At 40.7% G+C, this 15,390-nt stretch overlaps 1 protein-coding gene across 1 annotated transcript in view; it reads left to right on the top strand.

Moving 5' to 3' along the window:
• Positions 1-584: 584 nt before the first annotated feature.
• Positions 585-15,390, top strand: part of VPS33A (VPS33A core subunit of CORVET and HOPS complexes) — a gene marked incomplete in the record, with an annotated part of 507,742 nt that continues 492,936 nt past the window's right edge. The window contains 1 exon segment of the mRNA XM_044068595.1: positions 585-724. Coding sequence (XP_043924530.1) covers positions 623-724 — 102 coding nt within the window.

A 15,390-nucleotide genomic window follows, 5' to 3' on the forward strand; every position in this document is an offset into this window, starting at 1 on the left:
GCAAATCACGATGGACTTAAGTCACTAAATAATGACATATATTTGCGTTTCAGACTTCGTATCCTTCACAAAAATGCATGGAAACACAAATCATGTTATTTTAACAGTTTTCTACGGTTATAAGAGCAAAATTTAAAATGTGTCCCTATTTCTGGGCCTTTGTCCCCCAATGCTTTGGGCTTTGTCCACATTTCTCGTGTTAAGAAGTTGGGATGTATGATTGGCATATCAACACTAACCCTTCTCTAGTGCCAGTATTACACCGTTAAGTGACATACAAATGTAGGTAGTCAAAATCAGCGCGGCAATAAAAATACTAAGAAGCTGACATGTACGATTGGCATATCAACACTAACCCTTCTCTAGTGCCAGTATTACACCGCTGCGTGGTTTTAACAAATGCAGTTAGTCAAATTCAGCGCGGCAATAAAAACACTATGATCATTTTGAGGTATGCTATTCACGATATAGCAAATGAAACCACGGCTTCTGCAAACATCAGCAACAGCTACGAAAACTTAGTTCTGACACTTCTTATTCGTTAGGATGCTACAACCACCCCTCCCCATTGTTTTGAACCCGTGACAGCATATCATGTGATTTACTGTCATAGTTGTCAAACATGGCTGCTCACTTGGCTTACGGACGGGTTAATATGAGCTTACTTCGGGAAGCAGCTCGGAGAGAGCTGAGAGAATTTCTGGATAAATGTGCTGGAACTAAGGTGTGCGACGTTTGTTTGCATGAGCTCAGCGAATTTAGTTTTCATATTTGGTTTATTTGTACTTTCGAGTTACATACAGGCAAACTCCTCTTTAAACCGATGTTTTAGTGTAATTCTCATCAACAAAATATTGTCAGTTGGCATTGTTAGGCGGTGTGGTAATACAGTTCAATGGCTTGTTCTAAATCGGTCTTTATTGAGTACGTGAATCTGATGTTAATTGAGTGTATTTTATTTGGAAATGACGGAAATTAATTTGTTCCCGTTATAAACTAGAAAACATTGCCGTGACTGTAGCTGTCCCATTGAGTTTTCCGTTTCAATATTTAGTGTAACACTTCTAGCACGGGAGTCAGTACTACGCGTTGGCAGAACGGACACAAAGCAGCACCATATTGGCAGCATAGTGCACCATTCAGTATTAGTTATTTTATCCCTTGAATTTTCATGATCATAATGAGAGTTTTAAGAGTACAATTGACCTTCTTATCCGCCCTATTAGGGCAAGTGTTTATATGTGCTTACTAGGCTATTGATCTAGAATCTTAAGAAGCCTAGCCTTACATTCCCATGGTAGTTTTTTAGTCCATATATTTTGCACATGAATAACCCAGAGATAGGCAATATGTGTTCGTTCATTGTTGTCCCCATCCATGAGGGATGAATCTGTTTATCCAAGTTACATTTGAATAGAGTAAGATAAGTGCTTTGATTTGTGTGCAGATGGTTCCATAAAAGCAGTATTCTCTGTGATGTATAATTATTTCTGTAAGGTATTCTATTTATGTTGCAAAAGAGAAAAATGATTCCTTGAGCCGATGTTTATTATACCACTGAACTTGTGAATTTGTTATAGTTTGACAGGACATGGCATGTTAAGGCTGTATATTACTGGCAGAAGTTGATGGCTAGCAGTCTGTGTGCTACTGAAAAGAAGGACAAGGCTTTGAGTTGGTCTGTACAGTTTTTATGATTTAGGCCTCATATGTATTTAGTGAAAGCTTTGTGGTCATTCTAGCGGTGACAATTGTTTGAACAGATATTTACTGAAAGGGGTATTGTGTTTAGTGACTGGCCAAATGAGAGCCAAGTACAGTAGAATGATTATGTCTCTGGACCTGGATGCCTTACCTTTTATATGTAAACTGTGCAAGGACTTCTTTACAGTAGTGGTATGTGGTGATCAAAAGACAGTTCATTAACATGTAGGTTCCTATATCCCTGACTGTTGGATCAACTTTCAGGGATGTGTTGCCCATGTGATAGCTACAAGGGAAGTCATGCTTGTCGAAGGATATGATTGTGCATTTCTTGGCATTTAGGTTTAGTCCTTGGCATGGTTTTGAAAACAACTATTCACTTGGGAAAGACCCTCTTGGAGTATCTTGGTGTCCTTTGAGGAGTTTGTGATGGCATCAAGTTTACAGTCATTTGTTTGGGATGGCTTCAAGTTTATAGTCATTTGCAGACTTGGTCAACCATAATGAAGCCTTAACATTTGCTTTGACCTCTGAGAAGTAAATGTGAAAGAGGAGTGGCCCAAGGACTGAAACTTGGGGTACACAACTTGTGACAGGTCCTTTTGGAGGAGGTAGAGCCACCCACCCTAATTTCCTGGGTTCTGTTTGTGAGCCAGTTTAAGGTAGAGCCACCCACCCTAATTTCCTGGGTTCTGTTTGTGAGCCAGTTTATCTAATGAGTTGCATGGGGATTTCCATTTAGTTGGGAAAATTTATCTACAGTGCATGGTGAAATGGTGTTGAATGCCTTTTGCAAGGTCTAGATATTCAGTGTGTACTGATTTGCACTCATCCATTGTTTCAGTTGCCTTCTTGAAGTTGATCAGAATAAGTGGGCAGGATCTGCCTTTGAGAAATCTGAACTGGCTAGGGCTGTGAGCTTATAGGTTACATATGTCTGTATGTATTTAATTCCATAACTGTCATTTTGTATAGCATTGTAAATGTGGCTGATCAAGCTTATGGGTCTGTAATTCCTGGAGTCCATTGACACCCCTACTTTCTGCCCAGAGATGATTGCTGCTGCCCTGCATTCATTCAGCATGAAGCCTGTTTGGGGGCTAATATTGAATAGCCTCTGTGGAGGGGTCAACAAGTCATGTTTCAGAGTAACCAGTAGGCAGCCTGGTGTATTATCTATCCCCATAAAAGTAGTGGTTTTGGACTTTGATAGTAGCTTGAGGATTTCTTCTTGGGAGATTTGGGAGTGGGTGTAAATGCAGGCATGCAATATGGGAATATAGGGTGGGCGAGGGTGGTTAAGTTTGAGCTAAACTTGTGCAGTAATACAGAGTCATGCCATCTGAGTCTGTCTGGCAAAAGTTTAACTTGTGATCGATTACATTTTGGGAGTTCTCTGATGCTTTGCCTTGGTTCCAATGTTTCTTTTGTTTTATTATATGGTATTATTGGATTCACACTGGTCTTACTGGTTCTTGACTTTTTTTTTTTTGTCTGTTTCATAATTTTGGATTTTTGCAGTCTTTAGTGGACATGAGCAAACTTATAGAGCCTTCCATCTATGAGTAATGTATCTGTTCATTCTTTTCTTATTCTAAGTGATTTAATAGATGTTCCTACAAATACTTTTTTGGGAACGTTTGATATGGACTGGCCGCATTCTGATATTTTGGGTACTGATTCTCTTGAACTATTTAAGAATAAATTGATTACATTTGAATATTGTGCTTTACATTTTAAATGTCTGCAATGGCAGCATTTAAGTTTTTTTGCTTATTTGCTATATAAAATGGTACCAAGAGGAGTACGGATTTTAAAGATACCAACGTTTCGTGATAAAGTACCCTGATTTATTGAGGAGATGGCAACTGATAAATCTGAGTTGTTCGTTCCAAAATATGGAGCTAATGAATGCCTGTTTATAGCATTTACAGTGTTTTCTGAGTGTTTTTCTGCTGTTTCCTGAAAAAAAGAAAATTCTCTTTTCCCGCCTTTGCTGAACTAGATTAATCCAGATTTCAGGCTTTGCTGAATTCCGGACTGTGGTATAGTTTCCTGAGTTGCCCATATCCTTACTTGGATAGGATGAAGCTTCTCTGTTCACCAGTGAGAGTGGGGAGCTTTGAGCAGCCTATCTGTCCCTGGAGGAGTGGTCTTAGCCCTGAAACTAGTAGCTTATTGGCCGTTTTGGGTCAATTCCTATCTCTTTCAGTTTCCCTGCTTTAAAACCCGCATTTGCGCATAGCGCAGCGCCGCTTAAACAGGTTTAAACTATTCCTGGCTCCACAAAGTCTACTCTTCACTTTTTCTCTTAGAACTGCTCTAAATCTCAAAATAAGCACTCTGTTTTCATTCTAAAGCTCTGCACTTGCTCGTATAAGTAATCTTACAGGTAAACACTAATAGACTTAAGCACTACACCCTCTTATACTCCTTTTAAGTACTTACTCCCTATTGGTCCTTTCTGATCAGTCAATAAGTCGTTCCCTATACTATTCAGGTATGTCCAAAGGTCAGTTTCGGGTTTACTCCCCAGTCCCGCTGGTGAATCTGGGAATCTTGAGGCAATGTTACAACTGCCTTATGTACACAGACCACCCTCTCCTCCTCCCAACAAGCTCAAATATATGTGAGAGATGCAACTATATAGCCAAACTGGAGGCTGAGCTCTCTCAACCCAGTACTGGCACAGCCAGTCAGGAGGAAAGGTAACCACAAACACCACAAATCCAGTCTCACATAGATCTATCGCATTACCAAACCAAACACATAAACACAGCTCTTAACAAAAATCTGCATAAGGAGCAGAGACCTCCAAAGCAAACATCCAAGTAACCCCTACCATGCAACAATACCCACGTAGCACATAGCTCACAAAGTAAGTGTGCCACACAGTCACAGCCCTTAAGGCTAAACAACACACCCAATACACTTGTAATAGGTGACTCTATTGTCAGACACACTGACGTCCCACTCACCAGACTGAACAAGACGAAGGTCACTGTAAGCTGCCTGTCGGGTGCCAGGATCCGCCACATAACACATGCACTTAGGTCACTCCAAAGCAAGTGCAAATATGACTCCATCATTGTCCATGCTGGTGTGAATGACATGAGACGTACCTCCCCTGACTACATGAAAAGAGACATAGAGGAGCTCTCTGATCATGTAGCCCAGGCCAGTATGACCCTGACCTTGAGTAGCATCTTGCCCTCACCAAGAATGATGCCACAGTATAAAGACAAAATGATCAATTTTAACAATTGGCTAAAGTATTGGTGTCATTCAAAGGGGATCCAGTGTTTGTCAGCCTGGGATGACATGCTCGACAAGCCACGTTGCTTCGCTAGGGACGGCTTGCACCTGTCACCCCTGGGTTTTCGAATACTGGCAAAGGCTCTTGCCTCCCCCATAGTGCCTTTTTTAGGCAAGACTCAAAAGACAAACCCACCTCCATAGACAACACAAAGAAAAAAAAACTAAGGGTAATGCTACTCAATGCCAGAAGTCTAAACCTCAAGATGCACGCACTCGAGACTCTCCTCAGTATGGAGAATATCGATATCTGTGCAGTAACAGAAACCTGGTTCAAGGCTCCCGAAAGCACCCCAGCACTACCAGGTTATACTTCATACCATGTTTTTCGGCCCCAAAACTCAGACCGAACCACAAAAGGAGGGGCAGTATCCATATTCATCAAAGATACCCACACCTCCAGGTTAGTGGCACTGCACGAAGCATCGGAGACCATCCATGTGCAACTAACAGTGGGCAAAACTGCCTTTCAGTTTGTAGCCTGCTACAGACCACCCTCCCAAACACAAGAACCCCACTCGGCTTTCCTGAGAACACTGGAGAATATGAAGGTCTCTCCAAACATTGATTGGGAAAACTACTTGAGCCCCAACACCCTCACCCAACGGTTCCTAGAATTTATAAACTCAAATGCTATGGAACAACTGGTCACCACTCCCACAAGAGGGGAAACCATATTGGACTTGGTCATCACCAACATGGGATCTCTATGTTCCACACTAGAGGTATACCCCTCATTGGTAAGATCAGACCATAAAGTAATCTCACTGGACATCCATATTCCGTCCCCACCCCCAGCCAAGGAAACCACGGTGAAGAACTTCTCAAAAGCAAACTTCACACTTCTCAAAGCCCCCGGGCCAGTGGAAAATACGGCCCAAAACGCAGAATCCTTTACAAAAGCATTCTATGGACACCTACAGGAATGCATGGAGCATTCTATCCCAAATAAAACCAAGACTCACTCCTCCAAAGGCAGGAGACCTGTCTGGTGGACCCCGGCCATAAATAAGCTATACAACAGAAGAAGGAAGCTACTACATGACAGAGCAAAATCCCAAAAAGGGAAGGCATCTCTGATCAGTACTAGCAAGAAACTGCGATCCCTCATAAAATCATCTTAAGGCCAGCTTTGAAAGAAAAATTGCATAAGACACTAAAGATAATCACAAGGCCTTCTTTAGTTATGTCAGGAACCTGGGAGGCAACTCCCAGATATGCTCTGAGTTAGTGCAAAATGACAAACAATACACTGAACCCACAGACCTTGCCAACATCCTGGCAGAAAGGTTCAGTGCAAACTCCCCCCCCCCAAAAGAGCAAATGTCTATCCCAACAGAGTGTAGCCTCCCTGAGATCACAGATGCACAGGTGAGAGCTGCCCTCTCCAAAGCAAAAAACACAGCATCAATGGGACCAGACGATATCCCGGGCTGCGTCTTACATGAGCTCCAAGAAGAACTAAACCCTCACATAAAGTCACTGTTCAATCTCAGCCTTACTACAGAATATGTACGCAAGGAATGACGTACAGCAACAGTGGTCCTGCTCCACAAAGGTGGTGCCACAACGGACCCGGAAACTATCGCCCTATAAGCCTGACTAGCCTGGTCTGCAAGGCTGTGGAGCATATCATCATGGAAATCATAAACAAAGACATTGGAAACCTCCAGACACTGGATCCTACCCAATTCGGCTTTGGTAAGGGCAGATCTTGCCTCTTGAACCTGGTTGACTTCTTTGAAACAGTTACCAAAGCCATAGATGAAGGAAAGGTAGTCCACACAGCCTATCTGGACCTCGCAAAAGCCTTCGACCCAATACCCCACTCGGTCATCATAAATAAGCTCACCAGCTTAAATATCAGCCCCTGTGTCACAAGATGGGTTGCAAACTGGCTCAGGGATAGAACCCACATGATCAGAATTGCAGGTGCCATGTCAGACTCTAAACCAGTTACAAGTGGCGTCCCACAAGGCTCAGTCTTGGGATCTCTCTTGTTCGGTATATATTTCTCCGAGGTACAGGCTAACATGGGTTTATTATGGCTGACCAAGTTCGCAGATGACTGCAAACTGGGTGCCATAATCGACACAAGCATCCTCCAAAAGGGTCCCACAGAGACGGATAACTGGTGCTAAAGCCATGGCTTAAAGCTAAATGCCAAAATGTGCATAGTCATCCCCTTTGGGAAAAACAAATTGCCCACAGATTACCACATAGGTGGTAATCCATTAAGTGCGGAAGAAGTAATTAGGGACTTGGGGACCCAAGTAGATAGCAATCTCTCCTTTGACAATCACATTGCCAAAGTGGTTAGAAATACCTTTTATATAGCCCACCTTCTCATGAAAGGGTTCACATCTAGATCGAGAGGTCATTGTGCCCCTCTACTCGTCACTTATCAGGCCCATGATTGAATACAATGCCCCATTTGGGATGTACCTTACCCGACACCTGCAGCAACTGGAAAGACCCCAAAAGTACCTCAGCAAGAGGATCAAGGGACTCGAACAGATGCCCTATGCAGTTCGGCTAAAGAAACTCCAGCTCTACTCAGTTGCGTACCGCCTACTCAGAGGTGATCTGTGTCTGACGTATAAAGCCATGTCCAACCCAGAATTAATGGACATGCTGCACCTCAGGAAATCCAAATCCCTTGGAGCTACACGCTCCAGGGACTTGAAACTCAGCACAAAAATAAATAGGACATGCTGGAGGGACAGATTCATATCGTAGAGGCTCCCCTCACTTTGGAACAGAATCCCAATCCATGTTAGGCAGATCCCCTCCCTGACCCTCTTCAAGAGAAATCTTGATGAGTGGATGGGAGATCGTAAGTTTACCCCTGGGATCTCTTGCGTGTCCCTGCTAGACAGAGATACAGTAAACTAACCTTAATAGGGCTACCTTCTGTGACCTGCTATACAGAGGCACAGTCAATTAATCTAAAAAGGGTGTCGAAAGCCAAACACACTCTGGCTAGGCTTATAAATGCCCTAGGACAGATAGCCTGGTATCAACCTGTGAACCTGTGTAATGAAATGGAAATCCTTTACTCAGACCTGGTGGCTAATAAAGAACAAAATGCTTTTTCAAGTCTACTGTTTGAATCCCTTGCTTGTATAACTGCTTTTGAAAAATATCTGTTTGAGACAAAGAAAAGGAAATTAAGATGAGATATAATTGATTTCAAAAATGGTAATGTATTTGTATGGACAAATAATAGATCTGCACATCGTGATGTAAGTAAGGAAGTTCAAATTCAGACTACTTTCACAAATGTTGAACAACCAGGTACTTGTAGTAGCTTAGAACAACTGCACACATCTGATGTTGTTAATATAACTACTACTTTAATAGACCTTGAACAATCTGGTCTAAATACAGCTGCTGCTTCTTCTGAACAACAAACTGTGGTTGACAAACTCTGTTTTAGAGCTCTTGACCTTATTGAATTCCCTTTTTTATTGGAACAACCCTTACTGATGCTGTAACCATGTCCCCATAAGAAGAATGTGCTGAACAATCATCACCTGAAGAATACTTACCATCAACCAGTGACTCACAGTCAAACAAGGAATTGAATCATTTGGTATTTAATCTCTCTTCATATGTTTTAACTGCTGGTGAGTTGTCTGTGCTTAGTAAAGATCTGACTTTTGTACCTGCACATATTGTTGACATATCAGAACTTAAACACTTTGTCAGAACATTGAATTTGAAAATTACATTTGGAATGAAAGATGATTAGGTAACTGATATTCCCAAATGCTCTAGTCTATTTGTTCCATGCAATCATAATATTTTACAAGTTTCTGAACGAGCAGTTGAGCGAGATGTATACAAATTGTATAAAAACCAGAATGAGTAATTTTTACAATCGTGCATCTGGAGAATATTGCATCGCTTGTTATTGATATCAAAAATGCTGCCAAAGGTGGTGTTGGATACTACTTATGTCAATGCAATGGAGCGAATGTTGAATAATGATGATGATGTAAAAATTGCTAAGAGTGAATATAATAAGATTGTTGATGCCGTTTCTGAAACTCTGCATGATGTGTTTGCTCAGGAGAAAATAAGTACAGAATTGCTAAAATATTTACATGTTATACCTTCTAAGATTGTTTATTTATGGAATTCCTAAATTACGTAAGTCTGTGGTTGCCCCACCACTGAGATTGATAGTCTCCACAAAAGTCTGGATTACTGAGCCTATTTATAAATTTATTGAGACACAATTTAGAATGGGCTTTGAGAGAAGTGGCACAGTAATTAAGGACACAAGTGAATTTTTGCATCAGTTTATATGAGTGCTCATGAACAGAGGATCTGAAAGGCTGTTTTGTGATTCTAGACGTTGATTCCTTGTTTAACGTAATACCTAATGACATTGGAGTCCAGTATGTTGGTGAATTTCTACTTGATTTTATTGAACATATACAGATCTATAATAATACTTTGTGTCACTTATTAATGTTGGGTCTATCCAATGTCTTTTTGTTCCAATGACAACTTTTTAACGAGTGTGTTATATATATATATATATATATATATATATATATATATATATATATATATATATATATATAAAATGTATATAATATGTGTGTATATATGCATACATATATGGATATGTCAGTAGATTTTATAATCAGAAAATCCATTTTTTTGAAAATATACCCTTTTATCAGCGATTTGTGTATGACCTTTTTGTTATATGGCATGGAGCTATAGATACTTTTGATTGTTTGTGTCTTTCGGCTTTTCCCGGTTAGGGGTCGCCACAGTGGAACTCCGGTTCGCTAATGATTGGCAGTAGAGTTTTACGTGCTGGCTTGCCGGGCCTAACGCACAACCTTCAATGAAGGAATGCCCATTCACGCATGTTGCCACACAGAAGATGCTCTAACTGAGAATCAAACAGGCAACGTCTAACTGTGAGGCGACAATGCTACCGCAGCACCACCACCGCAGCTATAGATACAATTATAAAATCTATCAAAAGTATTTCAAATACTTTTCTTAAACTTCAGAAAAGATTGTTTTTCAGTGGACAGGATGTTTTAGATGTTACTCTCTTTAACAGAAGTATGGGTGGTATTGAGAGTATGTTATACAAGAAATCTGTTTGAGTAATTGTTATATGCACAGAAGTAGTATGGGTCTTCAGTTCATATTGGTGAAGAATCGGAGGCTGATGGTTGCTAAAATGAATGTCAGATGTTAATATGGATTCACAGCTTAGCATAATGGCTGATAAGTTTGTATCCAGAGAGGTTATAATGCTGAACAAGTTAATTTTATTCAAAATGGGGTTAGACAGTTAAGCACTACTGTAGCAAAACCTATTTTTTTGGCTGATTCAAAAACTAAAGTACGTAAGGCAGTGAATTTTCAAGTACCAAGGTGTCTTCTAACTTGTAATAGAAACACTAAAACTGTACAACAGATTATAAGTACTAGCATTATATAAAGTGATCTTCCTGAGCTTGGTTCTGTTATTTCCTCAAGATCAAAATCTGGTTATAAGAGAAATGCTATTTTGAAATACCTTTTATGTTATAAAGAGCAGCCTTGAGCAGTAGTTTCCTTTCAAGAGCACAAAGAAAGGTACATTTAAATGTGGTAGATGTATATATTGTAAGTACATCTACACAAATACATTTTTATACACCCTGTGAATGGGACTGAATTTAAACTTAATGCCTATGGCAACTGCGACTGAGTCTAGTGTACCTAGCTCTATGTGACCAATGTAATGCCTATTATGTTGGTAAGACAAACTAAAAGCTCAAGGAACGTATTGGTAAGCATTTATCTGATGTTAAAAGACGTGTACCAACAAATGCACTATTTAAACATAAACTTGAAAAAGGTTTTAATTGTGATTTTAAATTTCTTGTACTTAAAGTTATTTATGGGATTGAAATACTGTGCAAAATACTGAAATGGAAGAATATCAATGGATTTTACTTTTGAGAACACACCTACCCCCCATATATATATATATATATATATATATATATATATATATATATGTATATATATATAAAATGTGTGTATATGCTTCATTGCATTTTATATGTCTGATGATGCCTGTTTGGGGAAAATTTTAACTTGTGCTCAATTTAAATTTTGGGAGTTCTCTGTCTTGGTTCCAGTGATGCTGTAATGCACCCTTAGCCCCTGGGTTTCCTCTATACCTTTCTTCAGACACACATTTCCAAGTTTTTACAGATGGCATCTGTAACAAGGATCACAGTAATCCTTATTGCCCCTTATTGGCCTTGATGTGTGGTTTCTTTTCCTCTAGCCTCCTCTAGTTCACCCTCTGTGGGTGCTGGGCTCAGACCCATATCTTCTGACTTTCCCATCTGGGTTGTCTCACCTGAACATTCAGCCCCTCAGGTTGACCGCATGGTTTCTCCAATTCCGGTGATGGTTTAACAGTCTAGGTTTTCATCCTCATTTGTTCACATTTTGTCTTCTTCCCAAAAGCCTTTGACTAGGAAGGTTTATAAGAACAAACAGAAAATGTTTTTGATTTGAGCCATTGAAAAGAATATTGATCCTTTCTCAGCCAGTTTCTGCAATTTTGGACTTTCTTGCACATCTCTTCCAATGTGCTTCCAGATATTCTACAATCAAGGTACAGTTAGCTGATATATCTTCCTTTCATGTTTGTGAAAACCATACACCCATTGCACCTCTCAGATTATCCAAGGCTTTCTTCTGAGGTACTACTTTACTGTGCCCTTCATGGGACATTACCATTGTGATGCAGGCTTTGACTAGACCCCCATTTGAACGTGTTGCTAAAACTGATCTAAAATTTTTATCATGAAAGACTTTATTTCTGGTGATTATCACTTCTGCCAGGAGACTTTCTGAGATACAAGTAAAACCTTCAAAACCTCCCTACCTAATTTTTCACAAGGACAAAGTGTCTTTAAGAAGTAACCCATCTTTCCTTCCTAAGGTGGCATCTGAATCATCTGTATGTCAGAACATTAACCTTCTAATATTCTTTCCAAATTTTTCGAATAAAGGTTGAATATAACTTGCACTTAATTAGGTTCATAGGTTGGTACTAGGCTATCAGCCCTAAGGCCTATGCAAGCCTAGCCATAACAATTCCCTGGAAATTATTTCCCACAATATTTACTTCTCTGGGCCCCTGTCTAGCAGGTCGACTGACATGATCCCCGGGGTGAATTTCCTATCTCCCATCCAGTCATCAAGGTTCCTTTTGAAGAGGGCCAATGAGGTGCTCTGCTTGACATGTATGGGCAGTCTATTCCAGAGTATGGGGAGTCTCTGGGTCAGGAACCTATCCCTCCAGCATGTTTTGTTCATTGTGATGATAAGGTTTAGATCCCTGGAGCGTGTGGCTCTGAGACATTGGGATTTCTTTAAGTGGGGCATGTCCAACAGCTCAGGGTTTGACATGGCCTTGTATGTTGAGCAGAGATCGCCTCTGAGTAGACTATATGCCACAGAGTATAGCTGGAGTTTTTTTAGACGGTCAGCATATGGCATCTGCTTTAGGCCTGTGATTATTTTAGTGAGGTATTTCTGTGGCCTTTCCAGCTGTGGCAGATGTCTTGTGAGGTACATACCAAATGGGGCATTATACTCTATAATGGGTCTAATGAGGGATGAGTACAGTGGGACAATGACCTCCTTTTTTCTGGATGAAAAGCCCTTAGTGATGAGGTGTGCCACGTAGAAGGATTTCCTGACTGTTGTGGCGATGTGGTTATCGAACTTGTGTCCCTGTCTCTCATCACAGTTTCGATGTTTAGTGTCCTGCCACCTATGTGGTAGTTCATGGGTACATGTTTTTTTCCAAAGGGGATGACTATACATTTCTTGGCATTAAGCTTGAGCCCATGGCTCTGGCACCAGGCATCAGTTTCTATTAGGCCCTTTTGTAGAATATCCACATCATTTGGGGATTCAATAATGGCTCCCAGTTTGCAGTCATCTGCAAACTTTGTTAGCCATAGTCTCTTAGTGTTGGCCTGTACTTCAGAGAAGTAGATGCCAAACAAGAGTGGTCCCAGGACTGAACCCTGAGGTACTCCTCTTGTCTGGAGCTGGATTTGGAGTCGGCTACTTTTACATTCTGGGTTCTGCCAGTAAGCCAGTTGGCAACCCATCGAGTGACGTAGGGATTTATGCCCAGCTTAGTAAGTTTATCTATGATTCCAGTGTGGGGGATGGTGTTGAAGGCCTTGGCGAGGTCCATATAGGCTGTGTGGACCTCCTTACCCTCGTCCACAGCTCTGGAGGCCAACTCGAAGAAGTCAGTCAGATTCAGGAGACAAGATCGGCCCTTCACAAACCCAAACTGGGTCGGGTCCAGTGTCTGGAGGTTGCCAATGTCTTTGTTTATAAAGTTCCATGCCCTTGCAGATCAGGCTTGTCAGACTGATGGGACGGTAGTTCCCGGGATCCAAGGTGGATCCTCCCTTGTGGAGCGGGATAACTGTAGCTGTGCGCCACTCAGTGGGCATGAAGCCTGAGGTGAGGCTATGATTAAATATGACACTTCTATCATGAATTGTATTTTTATTTACACAGGATGAAACCTTTTAGGAAATCTGAACAGTTGTTTGTTTCCCTTTCTTCGACAAAACTGGGAAAATCAGTGTCCAAAGTCACTCTTTCCAGTGCATTTCTTTTACCAAGAAAGAGGGCTGCCACTTCCTTCGTTTCCAAAGGCTGATTCCATGAGATCGATGGCGTCCTCTACTGCTTTCATCTCTAATGTTCCAGTTGATGACATATGTACTGCAGCTACACAGTCCAAGGTAGATACTTTCATTTCACAATGTAAATTAGATGTGCAGTCCGGATCTAGAGCCTCCTTCAGTTTGGCTGTGCTCTGGAATATTCTTCCATAAGGCCTCCTTAGTAGCAGCTGGGGATTGTGTCCCACATGGTGAGGAATGGATGGAAAAGACAATATCAGACACAAAAGTTATGTACTTACCCTAACAGTAGATCTACGCTGTCTGTTCTGTCCTCCTTCATCTACCCTCTCCATATTTTCTACTACAATATTTCCATTCTGAGATGGCTCTAGCTGACCTCGCCTTGGCTCCTGGAGGTCATGTCTCTCTCTTTCATTCTCCTTATTAGTCATGTAGTGCTAATGTTACCCAAGTTATTCATCTACTGATACGTTATTTCATTTTTTTATTAGCTGGCAATCTTGATCTGACGTAGCTCGTTCCTTGCACAGGGGATTATGGGTAGGGGAGGGGTCTGAGTAGTAGAGCTAAAACTTGAGGGTGGGGTCTGAGTAGTAGAGCTAAAACTTGAGGGTGGCAGAGTCCAGATTCTACATTGGATCTGAGACCACTTTGTTGAGGAAGGACAGAAACAGACTACACAGATCTATTGTTAGGATGAGTATATAACTTCAGATTTTATGCTTTCAGTCTCATCAATAGTTTTTTTTAACCTTTTTGGATAGCCTTTACTTTTCTTGATCAGGTAATACATGGCTCTGCTCCTGCATAAAGCCTGTCTAATGCTCAGGTCTTCCTCTTTTTGTCACATTTCAATCTGTCTCAAACTGCAAGATCCTAAGGCTCTTCTAACTCCTTCTCTGCTTCTATGCCATATCCATAAGCTACTCTTCAGGGTTTATTGCTTCTATTCTTCTTAACTCTCTCTCACTATCTATCTGCATCACTAACTTTCTGGCTGCTATTTTCCTAACTGAAACTAACATTCTATTTTGCATGTACTGTTACAGTCAATGTCACACTACCTACGTACTACTTTTTTGGACACTGTCTACATCATGTATGGTGTGACTATTATTGTCTGTAATGTTCTAACTGTATATAATTGTCTAGATGTGTAGTAATGTATTGCAACGTCTTGTAGCAGTTTGTTCTTTCAACTTATTTTTTGTATAGTATTTCTAATGTAATTTTTATTGTATTGGATTATACTGTATTTGTATTGTACTGTATGTGCAGCTTTTCTCCCCGGACCTCTGCTGAAAATGGGTTCTGTAGACCCAGTCAGACCATCCCAGTAAACAAATGTCAAATAAATAAATATACTTTGTTTTGGTGCAAAATATGTATAACTTGCATTATAGTCCAGATCTGTGTTTTCTTTTTATTATTTCTATGCAGGTTGAGTAATGAGTTGGGATGAGTGTTTCTGCTGTCTTTTTTTTTTTCTGATTTACTGCCTTGCTTTTAGAATATTTCTGCATTTGATTGTTTTTCATCTGTTAAATGAGTTTTCAAGATGATAGCAGTATGTTGGATTTTGATGTCTGTGAGGGGGAAAGGGATCAGTGACTGACTAGGCCTCCGGCAGGAATTTTGCCCTGAG

The sequence above is a fragment of the Protopterus annectens genome, chromosome 4.part0 (assembly GCF_019279795.1).
Source record: "Protopterus annectens isolate FY-2018-M chromosome 4.part0, PAN1.0, whole genome shotgun sequence".
Classification (NCBI taxonomy): domain Eukaryota; kingdom Metazoa; phylum Chordata; order Ceratodontiformes; family Protopteridae; genus Protopterus; species Protopterus annectens.